The sequence below is a fragment of the Ammospiza caudacuta genome, chromosome 9 (genome assembly GCF_027887145.1).
Source record: "Ammospiza caudacuta isolate bAmmCau1 chromosome 9, bAmmCau1.pri, whole genome shotgun sequence".
Taxonomy (NCBI): Eukaryota; Metazoa; Chordata; class Aves; order Passeriformes; family Passerellidae; genus Ammospiza; species Ammospiza caudacuta.
Genome location: NC_080601.1, coordinates 10,672,233 through 10,690,935, shown reverse-complemented (window position 1 = coordinate 10,690,935; position 18,703 = coordinate 10,672,233). Strand labels below are relative to the sequence as shown.

Sequence of the window (18,703 nt, the reverse complement as noted above, 5' to 3'; positions counted from 1 at the left end):
TTAGGGAGCTACTAAAATATATCATTTTGGAATAGATCAATTTGATTTCATGTTATTCCTGCTCAAGTCTCTGTTCCCCAGCAGTTTTGATAAGTATTACCAAGCACCTTTGCTAACAGTTTTTAAAACACAAGTTCTCTCCACAGTAAAACAAAAAGAAAATTAATAGGATCTTAAAAAAAATTGAAAATATTGTCATGTGCAAACATTTAATTTACATTACTTCCTTGTTTGCGAAAATATTCCAAGCCTGCATTGCCATTTCTTAAATTTAGAAGGTTCTCTTGGAAAATTAGGGGGAGTTCAGAAAAATTGAAAAATGAGTGGGACAGATACCCACTTATTTTTATAAGAAAGATTTTTGAACTGGATTTCATCAGAGAGATTTGTTTTGGTGTCATCTGATCTCACCCCATTAATAAAAAAATTAATGACTGAAAATATTATCCTACAGTCTGCACTGTTAGGATGTTAGAGCTATATACAGAATAGCATGGTTTTGTTGCCTTTTTTTTTGTTTTCTGGTTATGAAACACATTTTCCATTTCATTTCTCTTTCTAAAAAAGTAGCACAGAAAAAGAAACAATTAAAAAATCAGTCATGTATGCAGCACCCAAAATGTGAGAAGCGTGGCATTGTTATGCACAGTCCTGGTTTTAATATAGCAACTAGTTGTTTGAGAACCAAGAATAGAAACAAAACAAAAATTAAAAATTATCTCTGCTGGATACTCTCTGGTACTGAAATCCACCCAGAATAATTTCTTAGTTCTCACATAGTTTAACATTTAGTTCTTCACCCTCTCACCCCTTCACCTTTCTAATTCACCAGCCAAAGTCTAAATGTTACTGTCAACATTTTGATTTTAGGTACCTTTGAGGGCAAAATTTATTGTTCTGCTTGGCTATAATAGCATCAGGACAGCATCCTCTGACAGCAAAAACAGCCCCTAAAAGAGTGGGGGTTTGGGTGGCACCTATTGTTTTAGAGAACCCCATATTGTGCCAGCAATGTGAAGGCATAGCAAAAATTTAAGGTATGTACTTTTTTTTTAAACAAAAAAACTGATTTTAAAACAAAAAAACTGATTTCTCAGCCAAGCAATCATGTTCCATGGAATATTGCTCCTACATTCAGAAGAGTAATTGAGAACATGGGGGAGCAGAGGCAGGATCAGCACACATGTACAAGCTCAGGAGAGCAAAGCAGTCTGGATGGTTGTGCTGTCCCTGTCACCTCAGTGCATGCTACTGACTCTGCAGAGGCTTTCAGCATTTCTCAGCTGAGAGGGGATTTTTATCATCAAAATACCTTCAGGAATGTTTTTAGTCACACAGTTTCTGTGGACTCAAGGTGCTTGTGCTGCCACCACTTTCAGAACACCAGGTATGCAGTTCTGGGCACACAGCCTCAAGTCAGCAGGTTCCTGCAGTGCCTGGCAAACAGTTTCACATGAGCAGAAACATGCTCAGTTTCTCTGAGCAGAAAATGCTTAGCACTGCTTGAAAAGCCTTCTGCACCTCAGCAATTCTTCTCAGAAGTGTCACTTCTGGGAACAGCACTAGAGGTCCCACCTCATTAGAGAGAAAATGCACTGCAATGCCAGCAGACAGAGGATGTGCACTCCCTGGCACACCCTGAGCCAGCCACACACCAGTATCTGCCTCAGGTGAGAGTTCTGGGGGAACAGCCATGCTTCTTAAATACCTTAATAGTCTCAGGGAGGTTGAAGTGTTGTCTTTTCTCCTTTAGTCGTCTCAACACACTGTCCATGGTTTCTTCCACTGAGGGAGCTGGTTCCATGCTGGTGGCCTCCTGTGTGCCAGCCTCTTTAGAGGTGCCACTGCCTTCACACTGCTCATTTCTTTGGGGCACTGAGGAGGTACAGTTTTGCTCTTCTGACATTCTGAGTTTAAGCTCTGAAAGGCAAAATGCATGGCAAGTAAATAGATTAGAAGAATTTGCAAAGTAGTTTTCTGTGACACTACTAGGGAAAAAAACCTGAAACTTTCCTACTCCTTGCTAACAATTATTATCATACCACAGGCATGTAGGAAAGTAATTCTGCTTCACTTTAATGTGTAACATCTTTTGCTTCCTAGAGCAATTTAAACTGTCCCTCTCCCTTCCAGAGGTCACCCTGCCATGCTGCTCAAGTGGTCCTCACAAGGAGAAGCCACCCCTTTCTTTCTTAAATGACTTCCCTTGGCAGAAGAGCACCTGAGCACCCCAGCAGAAGACAGAAGCTTCCCAGTCAGCAGCCTGCCTGGATGTGATAAAGCATGTGTGACTCTATTAACTTGACACCAAGCCAAAGCCCCTGGAGCTCCAGGGACCTGCACAGAGCAACAAGGAAATTGAATTAAAATCTGAATTAGCTCCCATAAAACCAGATTTTGTTCTGAGCACACGCCTGTCTGGTGAAGGACCTTGGGCAAGGCAGGAGATTGATGTCTCCAACTGTGCTAAATTTGTTGAAATCCATGCAGAAACAGTAACATAATTTTTTATTTGTGACAGTCTGAGGATATAGGCCAGCTTTGAGGGGAAAACCAGTAATTTTTAGTAAACCCATAAGAGCTAGAAAGGATAGACAAGCCTTGCAAATTTGAAGAAGGATCTACAAACATTTGAGTGTTTTCCATTTCAATTGTACTTGGCATGTGATCCTCATGAATCTGGCTTCATTTAAAAGCAGTGCCATTATCCAAGATAACAAAAATCAAGGGTTGTCACAGGATTGAGGCATTTGGGGTGTGAAGGTGAGGCTGATCTATGAAGCCTAGACCCTCTGGACAGGAGATTCAGTGGATGAATCAGAGATACAATCTTCAGAAAATAACCATGCAGATTGGCCATTTCTTCGCATTTGCCCTTCCTGTATTTGCAACAGAGTTCAACGGGAAATAATAATAGTAATTAGCATCATCATCTCATAGTCATATAGGATAGTACTCAAGGGAGAATTTCCAGAAGAAATTTACTGAAAGATAAGTTTCTACTTCTTTATTTACCACAATCACATCCTCTATATCTACATTATTAACTACATCCAGAACAGAGATGAAAGATAATACTACAATTTATTTAGTAGTGAGAATCCATTTATAACAGAGCAAAAAAAAAAAAAAAAAAAAGATAAAAAAAAAGATTTAGTGAATTATAAATAGCCTTCAAAAAAAAAAAAAAAATCAATCAGTCTTGGCTACAGACTCCCCAAGGGAAAGCATCTGATACACCCACAGACGTAATGGAGTGGTATGCTGACGGTCAAGGGCAAAACCTGACCCTCAAGGCCAAATTTATTATCAAGTAAAAATATGTTTTTATGATCAAAATAAATTAAATACTTAGAGATATGTATCCTCAATCCTAAAGAAACAGTTGCACCTACATTTGTGCTATTGCAAGGAAACTTTTAACTTCTGTGTTTTAGACCCTCATGAAAGGGCTCAGAACAGCACTGCCTTTTTCATGAATGTTTATAGTGATGAGGGAGAGATGATGGCGTTTCCCCCTTCCCCTTTCCAGCCTTGGTATGGAGGCTGAACTGGCTCACTTTAATCCCTGCTTTCAGGAATCAAGGCAAGCCATATCACATAATATCTTTCTTGCCATTGGGAGACTTATTGCCACACACTGTGAAAAATAAGCAGAGCAGTGAGGTTAGAAAACTGACTTGAAAAGGTTCCAGGTACACTCCCACTTCCAAAAGGCTCAGCAGCAAAGGAACACAACACTCTATTATGTACCTTTGAGCTGCTTCCGACCTTTGGCCAGAGCATTCATCCACTTCAGAACCTCAGGATTGGAAGTCTTGTCACCATGAGAAGGCTGAATGCAAAGGAAAATGTAAAGAATGTAAAGAAAGAGAAGGAACTGACAGTTAAAGGATCAAACAGATAAAACCCTCCCCATCCCCAGCGTGCTACAAAATGTCCGTAGTTCTGACTGCACTCTATCAGAGCCATGCAGAGCATCTGGCTTGAGCATGGCATTAATTTGTCATGGCTTATCTCTCCCCATTGTGACACAGTGCCACAAGGATCTGAGTGTTATGTCTCTGATCCCAAAAAGGACAGCAATGAACATTTCAATCTCTGACTAATTGAATAAATAACTTCGGTGACTTCAAAAGGATTGATCAAATACCTAATTTTAGTCAAGTTCCTAAGTGATTTCCAGGATGCTAACTGAAGCTCTCTGTCCTTTGCAGGAATAAGCTCTTACCATAAGACTGGGATTCTCTTGGGATACAGCATTTTCAGAATTTCAACTGATCTGCTTAATTAATCAAATGAAAAATCCTGTGCAAGAGTGATTTCAAAAGAAATAAATAACAAAGGCTTTGTAGATCAGGGGTTATTTTGCATTTAGAAATTGTCTGCAAATTAAAGTGAATTTACACAAAACTCAGATATATAAAATTGCAAAATAATTTCGCAAAATCAAGCTTCTGAAATAATTTCTTTTCTGACCATATTGTGAGGGTTGTTTAGGTATGAAATTGTCCTCCTAGGAGCATATGATGCCCACAGTGCACAAGGTTCTGGCCATTAACAGGATTAAAAGGTAATGTATCATTTGCTTAATTTTAATACAGTCAGAAAATGTCACAAACTTCCCTGATTTGTGTTGTGCACCTCCTTAGCATCAGGTATGTTTTAATATTCTTATACTGCACAATTCCCAGCACAGCACTCACCATTGACCTCAAACAACCCCCACAAGTTTTATTTCTCTGATTTTTACCATCAGCTTGTACAGAGCCCCAGGCTTTGGATGTTCATAGGAGCCTGCCTGAATGAAGGGATCTGCACAGCAGAACAAGTTTCCAGGCAAATGACTCCTACAAAGCAAATAAGTAGCTTTTCACCTTTTGCACAATTTTGTTTCACAAGCCTGTCAGCTGTGTTTCACTGATTCACACTTCTCAAAGATGGAAATTTTGCAACAAAGGTAATTCAAAGAAAATTAAAAGTCTCAGAACTACTGCATGCACTGAAAGATGCTGAAAAGCTATTCATTGAAGTTTTTCCTATTTCATTTTACCAGAAATACCATATCTCACATTGTTTGAATAAGTTTAAATATACTGGGATTCTTGCCTCTCTCTTGGAGTATTTACCTTTTCAAATATTGTCTTACCAGGTATTTTTTTTCTTGCTCAAACTTTTCTTCATACTTCCTAATTTTTCTCTTGAGGCTTTGAAGATGCTTGGTAAGCTGTGTTACTGTCTGTGGTTCTTTGCAGTCTTCACAGCTACACCTGGAAGAACTTCTTGGCCTGCAAAAGCCAAAAGCAGAGTTATGGGATCTAAGAGCTATAACAGACCATGCCTTGTTTTCAGGCACACTTCACACTTAGCATTTCAGAATTCATGGCTATTCTACTCTTTCACTGGACAGAGACAACTTAGTTTTATAAAGTAAGCATAAAATAATTGCTTTTGCTTGAAGGTACCCCTAGAGTATTCTAATGGGTTCACCATCTGTCTTTCATTCTCTCTTTTTTTTTAATTAATCATGGGATTTCTGAATATATTTCAAAAAAAAAATCTACTAGGCAAAAGCCTGATCCAGTATTTACATTTAACACCCACACCTTTATTCACAAAATCTTTCAAGTATAACAGGAGACTGTAGTGACATGATTTATAAAAGTAAGCTCAGGGAGTTCTTCATTACTGGAAATGAACATTATCATTTGGAAGACAGTTTAGTTTCTGATTATTTACAGCTACAAGTCAATAGAGTTGATTATTATCCATATGCAGCTGAAGCTAAAGCTCTGTATATCAGCTTTTAAGAAAGTTTGATTTCTCTCTGAGACTCACAGCTTGGTTTCTGGAAATCACATACCTGGATTGTTCATATGCTTTATGTCACTGTCACCCCTCATCAGTGACTCAAGCTGCAGCTCAATTACAGCTGAATTTTTTAGTATTATACCTAGAGAGCCCTCTCTATCTTGTGCTCACTCTCATTCTAATTACTAACATTTAAAACTGTCCTTGCTAACTGTAATTAACAAAGACTTCAAAAAAAATATCGTACAGTGTTATGACTGAGGAAACACTAGTTCCTATTTCTGGTGTTGCAAATCATCCACTTCAAAATACACCACAATAAAAACATTTGTTTTTTATTACATAGCAACAACTGAAAAAAAAACCCATGAAGAGTCAAAGGTTGTGAATTGCAGAAAAAGTCTTAAAAATGCATAAGAATTAAAATAGATTTTCTTACATCATGAAAGGTTGAGCACTTGGTGGAGAAGGGGCAGACTCTGTGTCTAGGTTAAATCTCTGGCTTTGGCTGAAGATAGAGCAGCGTGGTGACAGGAGAGGATTGTCTCCATCTGTGATGTGATACAGCAGTCGGCTGGTCCCTAGCGAGTGGTGCTCCTGTGGGCTGCTCTCCATGTCATTCTGCCAGTCCCTGTGCGCTGGCACGGGCTCTGGAAAGAAAGCATAAATCACTGAGGACTGAGGGGCACTCACATGGGGTACAGCTACCTAGGTCAATAAAAACTTGTCTTTACAGAGGTATTCCAAGCATGAGTATTCAAAGTGAGCAGCAAACAGATCAGCAAAGTGTTGCATGCAGGGTGGACACAGCACTGAGGATGAGAAAATAGAAGTACTGCCACTGGCTTCACAAAAATCCTTTCTGAGTTCCACAGGAGGAGGTGGATGGGTGTATTTATAAACTATGAAGTAAAGATGGAGAGTTTCCCAGAATAGAAGCATTACTTATATTTTCATAGATCTGTTTGCTTTTGAAAACCACTTTCCTGAAGAAGATGATGACTGCCCACAACAAGTTTAATTTTTTGATTTTTCATTTAGTCCCTTGGTGAAGAGAAAAGAAGGTAAAAAATATAATATGTCCTGGTGGTAAGAACCTCCAGGGCTGTTTGCACATCCTGCAGAATTTTGTTGGGCAACAGTAACATAGCCTTGGCTCAAAGAACACAAGATAAGAAAATAACAACCACCACCAAGAACATTCAGTTTATTTACTCAAGGTCATGGACAGTGTCTGCTCCATGGAGGAGTCATGCTTGTGGTACTAACAATGCTTGTGGTGTTAGCAATGTCTTGGACTGTAAATGCAAACCTCACCACAGATGCTTAAAAGGTAAAATTTGTTTTATAATGACGGTCAAGCTAGAAAAAGTAGGAATTGATGAAACTCCTCACACTGGTTCTGTTTATAGGTAACATGAAAAATAATGGCACATTACAGGGCCTACGTAGGGAACATCAGGGGTTCATCTTCCTGTACTCTACCCGAGTCCATTGAAGGGAATATTCAATATTGAATCTTCTTCCTCACCCTCAGTAGGTGAAATGCATGATGATGATCAAACCTAATCAATATTTTTGCTATCAGATGATTGAGATTTAATGCAGATTATACTTTCTAGGGAGAACCTCCATAATCTCATAAAAGTTCTTGCCTAAAATATTTTCTCCTTTGCTTTGCTAAAGCAAAGTTTGTACCCTGACTCAGATTCTCCTACAGCGGTTTCCATAGTACACTATATTTTGCACCATCTGCATTATTTTCTTTTTTTTCTAAGCTCATTCATATATACAGCTTTTTAATTAATATCTATTATTTTGCATTTCCAGGCAGCATGTATGTCATTCTAACCAGTATTATATTTGCCATATATCATGCATTCTAATACATTTCACAGAATCTTTTTATTCAATGCAAGACTAAAATTGCCCTGAAAAACAACTGTGCATGAGTTTACTCACAGAAGAACTGGCAGGTTTAGGTAAATTCTTTTACCTTCACTTTCGATTTTCTGCTTTGCACATGGGACATCACATTCCCATGCTGAGTGAGTATTTTTTCCAGGATTTGAATAGAACCTTTGTAGTACATTTTTTTTGCCCTCTTCCCAACTAATACCAAAACTGCAAATCCCTATTGCTACACTGTGGCAGTGGTGAAAACCAGGTCTGAATGAAACCCTTCAAAAAAACCCCAACCCTATATTTCTCTAAAAAATAGAAATTACAATGGCTTAAATATAATTTTATTGGACATTATCCAACTGCTTTTGCTTTACAAACAACAACAAAAATCCTATTTTATATTGTATAATCACAGTTTAGTCTGCCAAGCAAAAGTTACACAACTCTTGTATTTACAAGCTCATCTACTCTTACCAGCATCATCAATTAAAATTATGTTAAGCATTTTCACAATGAGACAATGTAGTTGATTAATCCTAACCTTGCATCCTTCCTCTAAGTACTTGATCCTCTGTAGGTCAGATTCAGCTCTCCAAGATACCAGAGCAACACCCCAATCTCCTAAACCTTGTATGAGATTCAAATCCTCCCACAAAGAGACCCCAGGAAGGCACCTGGGAAAGGCAGGGGTGGAGCACTGAGCAGTCCTGGGCAATCATGGACACTGACAACAGGCAGTGACAATGGCTGGAATAATTGGTGTTCTGCAACAAAAGTGTACCCTCTTTCCTTACTCTGTAAAATTTTTTGTAAAATTAATACTTTTGTTTGGTTTTTGATCTGTTGTTGTTGCTGGGTTGTTTTTTTCTGAAGAACAGTATTGTCAGTGAGAAGAACCTGGCTTCCCTTGCTTTAATTTCACCATCTTTGAACTTCAAGAAACACATAATCACTGGGAAATAGGTCGACTAAGAAAAATTGCACAGTTTTTCATGTTCTGTTATTACAAGGAATAAGTATTAGGTAGCAGTACCCTGACTGTGAAAGGAAAATGATGTTATAAAAAGATCAGCTAGTCTGTGTTTGATAAGTGAAGGAAATAACTTTCCAACATTTGAACTCTGACTTCCTGTGGACCTAAAAATGTCCTTCATGCAGGAGACAGCCTGTACCACTGCTAAACCATATGGTGACAAACATTTGCTGCTCCTCACATCTACAGCCAGACAATTTCATAGGCACAGCCCAGGCTCAGAAATGGAAGAAATGCACAGGTTCAAGACTAAGCACTCCTGGAAAATATATACACAGGAAAAGTAGTGGCTGGTGCAGCTCCAGTGTAAAACCAAGCACACAAAGTTCAAGGAGGTTCTTTTATTCTGCTAGCAAACAAAAGGGAGACAACCTGCATGTTTATAATTTGGGAATATTTCCCAAAGGCCAGGGCACTTTCATTTCCTTGGCCTTCTGACAGCAAGGCTTGAATACTCATGCAACTTTGCTATGGCCCAAGAAAGAGTTTAGTTCCAACTCTACTAGAAGTGCATTAAATTACTACCAAATAGTCAGAAGTGGTCAGCAAATAATTCAGACTGATTCATTTCAGTGGCACAACTACTGAAATAGTAGGACATCTCAGGGTGATGACAAGTTCTAATCAATTCAATTTTTAATTAACTTAAGGCCATCATCCTGATTCCAGTTCTGTGTAGATCCTAAACAAGACACTAAATATTATCCTAAGAGTAGCCCATGAACTGACCAAAATTCTACCTGTCTTCATGTATCTTGTCTAATTTTAGCCTCTATTTTTGCCAAAACTGGGAATTAAAGCCACGTCTACCCAAGCAAGTAACATGCCCCTTTTAGCATCTATTCCATCCTATCTACTCCATGCAGCTTAGCACTGACAGGAGAACACCACAGGAATTAAAGCCAAATTCTAGTGTCTGATAATCTGCAGCATGGTTCAACAGGTGGACTTCATGTGACAAGTCCTATGGTACAATCCTGCATTTATTTATACCTGTGATATGCTTCAAGTGAAACAATAATACACAGAAATCTCTTGTACAGAAAAAATAATATTCAGATGTAGTGTGTTCAGTCCTAAACACATTACATCTGTGAATGCCTCTATCAGAATTTTTAATTTGAAAGTAATTTAGAAGTCATTTCCTGTAGTTAGGTTCAGCTGCTCATTGCTGCAGGCATTTCTGTGGTGTAATCTCATATCCAAAAGTTACAGAAATTGCACCCTACTTTTCTATAATTACCCCTTTAAAAAACTAACTTTGGTACCCATCACAACTCTTTACAGACTCACTCTGGCAACTCTAATTCAGCTCTCAATTATTCAAAAGTAAACTGGAAATTGCTGACTTTTCTCAGAGATAAGTTACTGCTCATCCCCTTAAAACTGAGGCACCCTGTCATCTTACTATACTGTTGTATCTTCAATCTCCATCCATATGATGTACACTTTCTAAAATTTGTTGATTGAAAGGATTGTGTTAATTTTCCCATATCCACTGAGGAAAGGCTGAAAACTAAAGATGTAACATGCATGGCACATCCTCTAGAAACTCTTCCCAGCCTGGTACAAATCCCTGGACTTCCAGCTAAGGTGGAGCTCAAATAGCCAACAGTGCCATGTGACAGCTCAATGCATCAGAAGATTTCAGCAGCAATTTAAGAGACAGAATTAGGACCAGCTCTGTCTGTGCAAAATGGCAAGTTACTAAAAATGCCACAAACCACAAAGCAGATGTTAAGAGGAATGAGGGCACAATAAAACCCATTAAATAGATAAGCTCTAACTAAAGCATGAGTTTGAACTGCTGGAGTGGCAGAGCATGCTCTGAAACTGTGCAAGAGAAATGCTACATCATGCAACATTTCCCCATGTGGCTGCAGAGGGGAAATGGGAGTAGAGAGAGGATTGGAAGCAGCAGTCACCACCAGCATAAATAAAAAGAAAATCTAATCAAAACAGCAAAAAATAATTAAGGGGAAACAATTAAGAACCATCCTAACAATGAACTATGAAACCACCAGAGCAAAATAATGCAGCAAACTACTGGGAAAGGAGTCCTTTCCACCCTGACACAAAGGAAAGGAGTCAGTGCAGGTTTTGGGTGAGCTGCAGAATGTCTTTTCCTGTGCAGCACACAAATGAGACCTGTTTCTGCTTCAGATACCCATCAAGGTTAGTCCCAGTCCAGGCTCCATAGCTGTGTTCAAGAGCTATTAAAGTAATTGCCTGGCTGGACTAACACACCCTCTTTTTAAAAAGAAAACAAAACCAGGACATTTAGCATTTTTAGATTCCTTCATCTTCATGATAATTTGATTTTTACATGCATCGTTCCTTGATTTTTCCAGTGCCAACCTCAAACTTTGAAATTTTTAAAGTAAAACACTATAATTTGTGTAATACTATAATTTTTTTTTGTAAATAACCTAATGTTATTTCTCGCTGAAAATGCTGAGCAAGCAGCTCCTAAAATAAGTTCTTCTTAACCCAGATTTTTTTTCTGATATGAAACAACAATTGCAAAGGGATTACTGACCTACCTGCCTTAATTTGAACCATACATGGTGCACGACTTAGGTATTTGTGTATTCATGTCACTTGTCTGTGAGATGTATTAGTCACACTGCCTTTGACCTATTTTTCACGAGCAGTGACTCCTCTTCTATTGAGCATCACGACTCTGCCAGCCCTGTGACTACAAGCCATGAATTGACAAAAACAGTGCTGAACCTTAGGGCTATTTATTTCTCTATTGAGGGAAGAGGGAGAGATAACACACCACAGTTTGCCCAGCTGGGTAATAATACAGGATCATGAATGATTAAAATCCACATGCTGTAAAACTCACCTTCGCTATCTCTCTGCTGATGCATTAAATTAAAATCAATAATAGGAGAAATGAAGTGATATTGCTCTGACAAAAAGAATGACAAAAATAGAATTACATGATATGGCAGGTGATCTCACACAATACAGACATAGGAAGTAAAGAGAGTAAATTTACTTGTGGAAAAATAACAGATTAAAACTAAAAAATAAAATAATTTGGATTCTTAAAACCTCTCTGAAAAGGAAAATTCCCTCTCAGAAAACAGGACAGTTACAGCTGTTAATTTCCATTCTTTTAACAGGTATCACCCCTTTTTACGTTACACAGCGTTTGCAGGAGGAAATGGTGCTTTGCATTAGCTCTGCACTGTTTCCCAGAGGGCTGCAAGCCTGATTTTAAAGTGCAAGTCACAAGGCTTTTTTATAATTGCAAATGAGAGCACATCATGGCACGCTGGCTTACCTCCACAACTGGCCCCATCAGCTTGCACGCTGCTGTGGGCTGGAGAAGGGGCTGTGTCCTTGGGTGCCGGCAGCTGGGGAGTTTCCTCCTGGGCTGGCAGAAACGCAGAGCACAGATCACTTTCCAGGGCTTGCAGCTTCAACAAAGAATTCTGCAGACAAAAGCAGAACATTGGGCTGGGTAGAGAACAACGGGGATCAGCAATTGCTCTTCAACTCCCGGAGCCCATCGGCAGCGCCTGCAAAGGGGTGTTCCACTGCCAGCTCCGGGAGGACGTGGGGGAGCAAACGTGCACTATTCCATGAGTTTCTTGACTCCTGGTTATTTAAGTCCCAATTTACATGGATTATTCATGGCACGTGGGAAAGATGACTTTGTCAGCAAGAGGAGATTTATTCCAGGCAGCCAAGCTGAGATGGTGTCCCTCCTCCTGGGCTTGAAGCAATACATTAAAGAAGTATTTCATTCATTGGGCTGACATCACGATCTGATGACATTATGTCCCTCCCCATTTACCATTCATAAAAAATCCAATCTCCCTCTCCAGCCTGTGAGTGCAGTGCACAGCCATGAACAAAGAGTTACTGACAACACGATCACTCAAGGGATTCTTGGGAGAGAGATTTTTTTAATTGGCTGTTTTAGAGATACTTCATTGTGCAGACAGGGCTTTTATGAGGGCTGCTGCCAGTTCTCCAGGGCAGCAGATCATTTGTGATCCGCTGCAAAGGTAAAATCAACACATCTTTGTCACTGGCTGCAGGCAAATCAATGACAGGGACAGTTATGTGCCACCTCACTTCCAGCCTCTGTGCCATGCGTGGTCCAGCTCTGATCTGAATTTTTAATGCTGCATGCAGCACTGAGCTGCACGATCTGACACAAGCATCTCGCTGTGATGGAAATGCTGTGAAAGCCCTAATCACCATCTGACTGGGCAAAATGAGTCACTCCCCGCACCCCACGCATCCAGCTCCCCCATCTCGAGGGAAATACAGCTCAAAACATAAAACAAAACCACACAAGGCTGTCCTAATAACCACACAGCTGGCGCACACAGAATGTACATATTACATTAAGTCACTCAAGTGATACATATTTATGAAGGACATTTTCTGAAGAAAATAATCTGAGATGCAAAAAATAAAAAAATCCTCAAATGTATACCCTGAAAAGCCTTTCCCTCATTCTGTCAAACACCTGAAACCAATTTCTTGATTCATTTAATGAAAAATGAATTTATTTATTGGTCTGATTTCCTTTGTGTGACAATACATCACCTACATGACGAGTAGTTTAATACATCTTTGCATAATTTTTGTTGTAAGGCACTCCTTCTGTAAAACTGAAGATAACTTTTGGTTAAAAAAAAAAAACAGCTTGGTTGTCTGAGAAGATCAGGGATGACTTTCTGCCTTTATCCTTTCATTCCTTTTATAAAATTCAGGAAAATCATAGAAACCTTCTTGCCCTTAAAAGCTTTCAGGGGGCAGTGCATTTCCTTGTCAAGGAAAGGATGCTGACTTGCATCATACCTATGGCACTGCTTTGGGAAGTCCTCATTTCCCATTGTCTGTCATCCCAACTAAACCCAAACAAAGTGGCTGTGAAATTATCACAGACAGGCAGAATTTTACAGTCATTAATGTCATCTAGCAAAAGATGACAGTTTGTACCAGTTACAAACCAGTGAGGACTCTGATGACAGCATGGACCTTACCAGGAGAACAGCTGAGGAAAATTAGGGAGAACACAGATGACAACCCAGAGGATGTGCCAATAAGGAAAATGTAAGTGAATGTCTGATAAAAGGACTTAACCTTCATGGACTATTACTTTAAGCATTTGACAAGAAAAATCCCATTTCAAGAAAACACATTCACTTTGCATCACTATTCCTTTTGACACATTGATATTTATGGGAAGTTCAGTGTAAAAGCATTCTCACAGACTGCATTGTTAAACACTGCATTTCAGCAATGCTTATGCTGTTCTTCACCAGCTGGTTTATATTCGGTTGCTCTAAATGATATTTTTCACCCATCTGGGGAAGGTGGGTGGATGGCAAATTTCCAGCCACTGCCATAACACTAAAAGAAAATCATATAATAATGATATTAGAAATACCTTATCTATTTTCATGAGTGTGCCCTTGACAGGGATTTGAGAAAACACTAAATAGTTTTGATTGTCTTGATGTTACCAGGGAGATGATGAATCTGGAGTGTACCACCAACCCCATCTTATCCTCACCCACAGCAGAGTGCTACAGCACTGCCACACTGCACTGTCCAGGAAAAAGTCACCACAAATTAACAGGAAATGTGGCAGGGTACACAGCTGAGAGCAAAGGCCAGCACATCTCCTCTGGAGGAGAAGCAGCCTGTGCACATGCTGCTCACAGCTCTGCCATGGCCAGACCTGTCCCAGGGACTGCCTGGGCCACCTCTGCTCATGGCTGGTCAAAGGAAGCAGCTAAACATGTTAGAAGCCAGTGCAAACAGCTGAAACACACAGAGGGAAAAGTCAGGCCATGGTGGGCATCACCATCAATTTGAGAATGCCCCTACATGGAAATCCAGTGTGACAGAAGTAATTTAAGCTGTGGTGTCCTATATCAGCTAAGATCTCAGTACAAATACTTCAGATATGGTGTTCATTGCAGGTTCATTATGGTGCCTAGCATGAGGTTTCCTGATGCAGTAATTACTATCTCAAATGGATCCATAAATTGCCTTGGAAAAATAACCATATTGTTTTCTCTTAAGAAGAGTATTCCAAAAATTTGAAAAAGAAGCAATTATAATTGTCTTGGATGAAGGTTTCTTATCTCTTCTTATGTCCTCTTTAAGCAACTGACAATTCAAAGATCGTAAGCTAAGCCAATTCCCCTAGTGAAGAAGCATTGTACATTATTATAAATAATGGTAAAATGGAGAAATTTATAGGAAGTCAGAGAAACACAGGAAGAGAAACAGTGTAGTCCTTCTCAGCCATTTGTTATTTTTGATAATACCTTAAGAAAACAGAGTCACTGACGTGCCATAGCCTTTGCTGGAGAAAGCACAGTACAAAAGGACTGCCACTCCCAGAGGAAGCTCAGCCTGTAGTAGAGACACCTTCTCTACAAACTGAGCCAGGACCCACTGATCATCACTCCTTCCAACCAGTGATTGTTGAAAAGGAAGAGGGGAGGCCTTAGGGTAAGGAATTACTGAGATAACAGATAATCTCTCACATCTAGATGAATGCCACACACTGTTATATCCCTCTGGAGAGTGGGATACTGAAAGAGCAAATTCTCCCAGTTCATCACCAAAATGCTGCGGCACTGAGAGGCAGTACCCTGGCATGGCACAGGGCCATGCCCAGCGGGATCAGCACTGAGGGATGTGTTGGTCAGCATGTCCAGGAGGCCATAGCCTGACAGGAGACAATGTGACAAATGAGGAAGAATTTGCCTTTAGGAAGAATTTATTTCCCAAATAAAGGATTATTATTATCAGCACTCTTTGTCTCATTCTTGTGGACACCAAAGGTTTAATAAATTGAAGAACCGAGGGAAAAGGAAAGGACCCAGGTGTGCCCCAGCCATGAGCTCTGCTCCTACTCAGACAGGAGGGTGAGGAGCAAAGCCAGGCTTGGTGCTTCCTGCATAAACGGATACCACCCTGACCCTCACACAGTGCTCCTGAATGAAAGGATGCCTGCAGCCTGCCCCTGGGCCTGCCCCTGTGCCTCCCAGACAGGAAGGCAGCTATTCTATTATATCCAGTTTATTGATGGATTTACTGGATTTATGAAACCGGCTGGGGCAGAGAAGGAGAGTAATCCAAGCTTTCAGCATTTAATAGCCTTTGAAGTGATTCATATTGGAAAAAAAACTGAGCAAATTTCAACCTGTTCCATTTTTTCACTCTAAGGAAATTAATGCTTTTATATGTCACACTGGAACAGCTTTTTAATCTGAGAGTTCAGGTTAAAATAAGATAGGCACATTTTATGGGAATATAAATAAATCTCTGCAGTATCCGTTAAGGCAATATTTGTGCCTTGAGGCATATGACATTTTCAATTCAGAACTTCCTTTATGGGGAACAAACAAGCAACAATAAGATAGAACAAGATATGCCCTGGGTCTGCATAATGCCAAGGGTGAGCAGTGAAGAGAGACACCATTTTCTCTATTCCAGAAAGAGAATTTTTCTTATGGCACAGATTTGCAATGGACCTGAGACACAAAAGAATCTAAGATTTTGCAAAAGAAAGCACCCGGTTGTAACCCTTGCTCATTCCTCATTGGTTATTAACAATTTATTTACATTTCTAAGCTAATAATTGGTTTTATTATTTTACACTGATTTATTACAATATCTTTATTTTAGCCTTTAAGGAATCCTTTGCAAGGATTTTAAATGGAAGCTTTCAAGCGGAAGCTTGAGTGAATATTTGCATTGGGGCTTCTCAAAAGAAACAATGACTTAATGATTTCTCCCAGGGCCTGAGGTGGCTCTAGAGAGGCTGAGTGTACTCTCTTGTATTGTCACTGAATGTGCCCTGCCTGTCAGCATTGAGATTTTCTACAGTGAGCTGCACAACAGTGACACAAAATGCAGAGGAAACAATTCACTGCAAGGAGAAGATTAGGTCTGAGTTCCTTTAAAAGGACACATTGTGGTCTTCCCCTAATGCAAGTCAGGCATCTATTAATAGACATAGATGCACTCTGGCTCATTATGGAAACAAAGCCCTCTTTCCCAGAGTTTTTCAGGAATGGGCTCCTCTTCACCCAGCTCTTTTCTCCCACTGGTTTTGTTGTGTTGTCTTGGCCTGCACTAAAAAACCCCACTGCTCCCTGTGTAAGTGCCGTGTCCCCCACTGTCCTTGCAAGGTGAGTGGACTCGTTGCTGGGGTGCAGGGTCCCCAGGTGTGGGGAGATGCTTTACAGGGTTTCCCACTTGGCATTACTGCAGAGCTTGGCTTTACCCCCTGCCCCTCCCAGGGTATTGCTAACTGTGAGGACCTCACCCAGGCTCATCCATGGTTCAATGTCATCACACCAACAGCTTTTGTGCTTCACCCACACTGTGCTCCTGACACAATCCCTGTGAAAGCAGCCTGTTCCAAGTCTCTCTGGTGTTATTTGGCTTTCCTTGATTCCCCTCTTCAGTTCTCCCCTCCTTCCATCTTACAACCAGAGCACCTTTTAGACTCCATTGCACTGCTCCTAGCTTACTGCAGGATGTAGCAACTTTGAGAACTCCTTATTTTTAAACAGAACATATTTATGGTCCATATTTATATGACATATAACATATAAATATATTCTATAAAAATATACTATAAACATATGATAAATAACGGTTCACATTTAACAGACGAACAGTTTTGAGCTGTAATAAGAGGAAAAAAAAAATCAAATGTTTTTGAAAGATGTCCCTTCACTCAGTCAGTATTGAGTGTTTGCTTCTTTTCTGAGCATAAACAAAAAGCGATCTAAAGTTGGCTTAAACCTCTTGCTTCTAGCTTTTAAACTATTTTAGCAGTCTCATATCACATTTTTAAGCTTTTCTTCAAAAACATGACTACAATCTTTCATTAAAAAGCAAATCTAAGATTATTAAGCAATTTCGTTATTTCAAGACCTTGAAATTAAGAAAAAACCAAAACATATATTCAAAATTTATAACATCATATTTCAACTTTTGGTTTCACTTACCTCATTTAAGCTGTTAAATTGATCAGTTGCTTCTTTTGGTGAAATGCTTGTGCTCTGATCTATTCTACAAAATAAAATTTAAAAACTCATTCAATAGATTGCCTATCTGTGCTGCAAATATCTCAAGCTTTTCATCATGTATGTATGTAATTTATAAATTACAGAATTAATCTGTTTAAGAAACAGCATTTCTATGAAAGTAACATCTCTATTTTTTAACCCATTCAAAACAACAGTGATTTTATTGGAATCCTAAATAATACATTTAAACTTGTAATGAAGTCCTGGAAACTATGACATGAATATCTGGGCTCACTCTGTCGTGTCAAAAACTTCTACAGATGAATGATCTATGACTTGGTGAGCTAACAGGGTTAATGCCAAGAAAAAGCTCAAACACATGCTTAAATCTAAGCACAATTTGTCCCACATGCTTTAAAACAGGAACAAGAGTTTTCCCATATCACAGCCATAAAGAATAAAGCTTTCCATATTTAAATTTGATGGCATTTCAGGCTCCCAATCTTCTGCTTTTGGAAATTTCAGAAAGGCCCCAGATGCCTGTAAGAGAGATGTCCTCATTTTCTAGTGAGTGTCACTTGGCTGCCATCAGAGATGCCCACACCTTGGGTTTTCTCTCAGTGTGTTGCTGTTTCTCCACACGAGAAGAGGAAAGGAAGGCCCTGGCCTAGTGAGGGGCAGATCTCTTCCCCCTGGCTGTGGCCACCGAGGAGCTGTGCCCCACCCAGCTCCCAGCCTCAGGGTTAGCTACTAATTCAGTACGCCAAGGAATGAAACTGAAGTCTGGAAACAGCTTCCCACAGACTGAGTGACCCCAGTAGCCTCCCACCAGCACTCTGTCCATCCCCAGAACGAGCTGAGGCTTCCCACACCTGATCTCAGAGCCTGACATGGGGGAACAACAAGCTGACCCTTGACT

General features: G+C 39.8%; 1 protein-coding gene across 2 annotated transcripts in view; it reads right to left on the bottom strand.

Moving 5' to 3' along the window:
* The window catches only part of FAM13C (family with sequence similarity 13 member C), a 47,886-nt gene that overhangs the window by 10,480 nt on the left and 18,703 nt on the right, over positions 1–18,703 (bottom strand). For both annotated transcript variants that reach the window (XM_058810561.1, XM_058810562.1), the window contains exons 5-10: positions 17,764–17,827; positions 12,045–12,195; positions 6,251–6,461; positions 5,150–5,288; positions 3,754–3,835; positions 1,709–1,920 (exon numbers count right to left, since the gene is read on the bottom strand). In XM_058810561.1, coding sequence (XP_058666544.1) covers positions 1,709–1,920; positions 3,754–3,835; positions 5,150–5,288; positions 6,251–6,461; positions 12,045–12,195; positions 17,764–17,827 — 859 coding nt within the window. The remainder of the gene's footprint in view (positions 1–1,708; positions 1,921–3,753; positions 3,836–5,149; positions 5,289–6,250; positions 6,462–12,044; positions 12,196–17,763; positions 17,828–18,703) is intronic.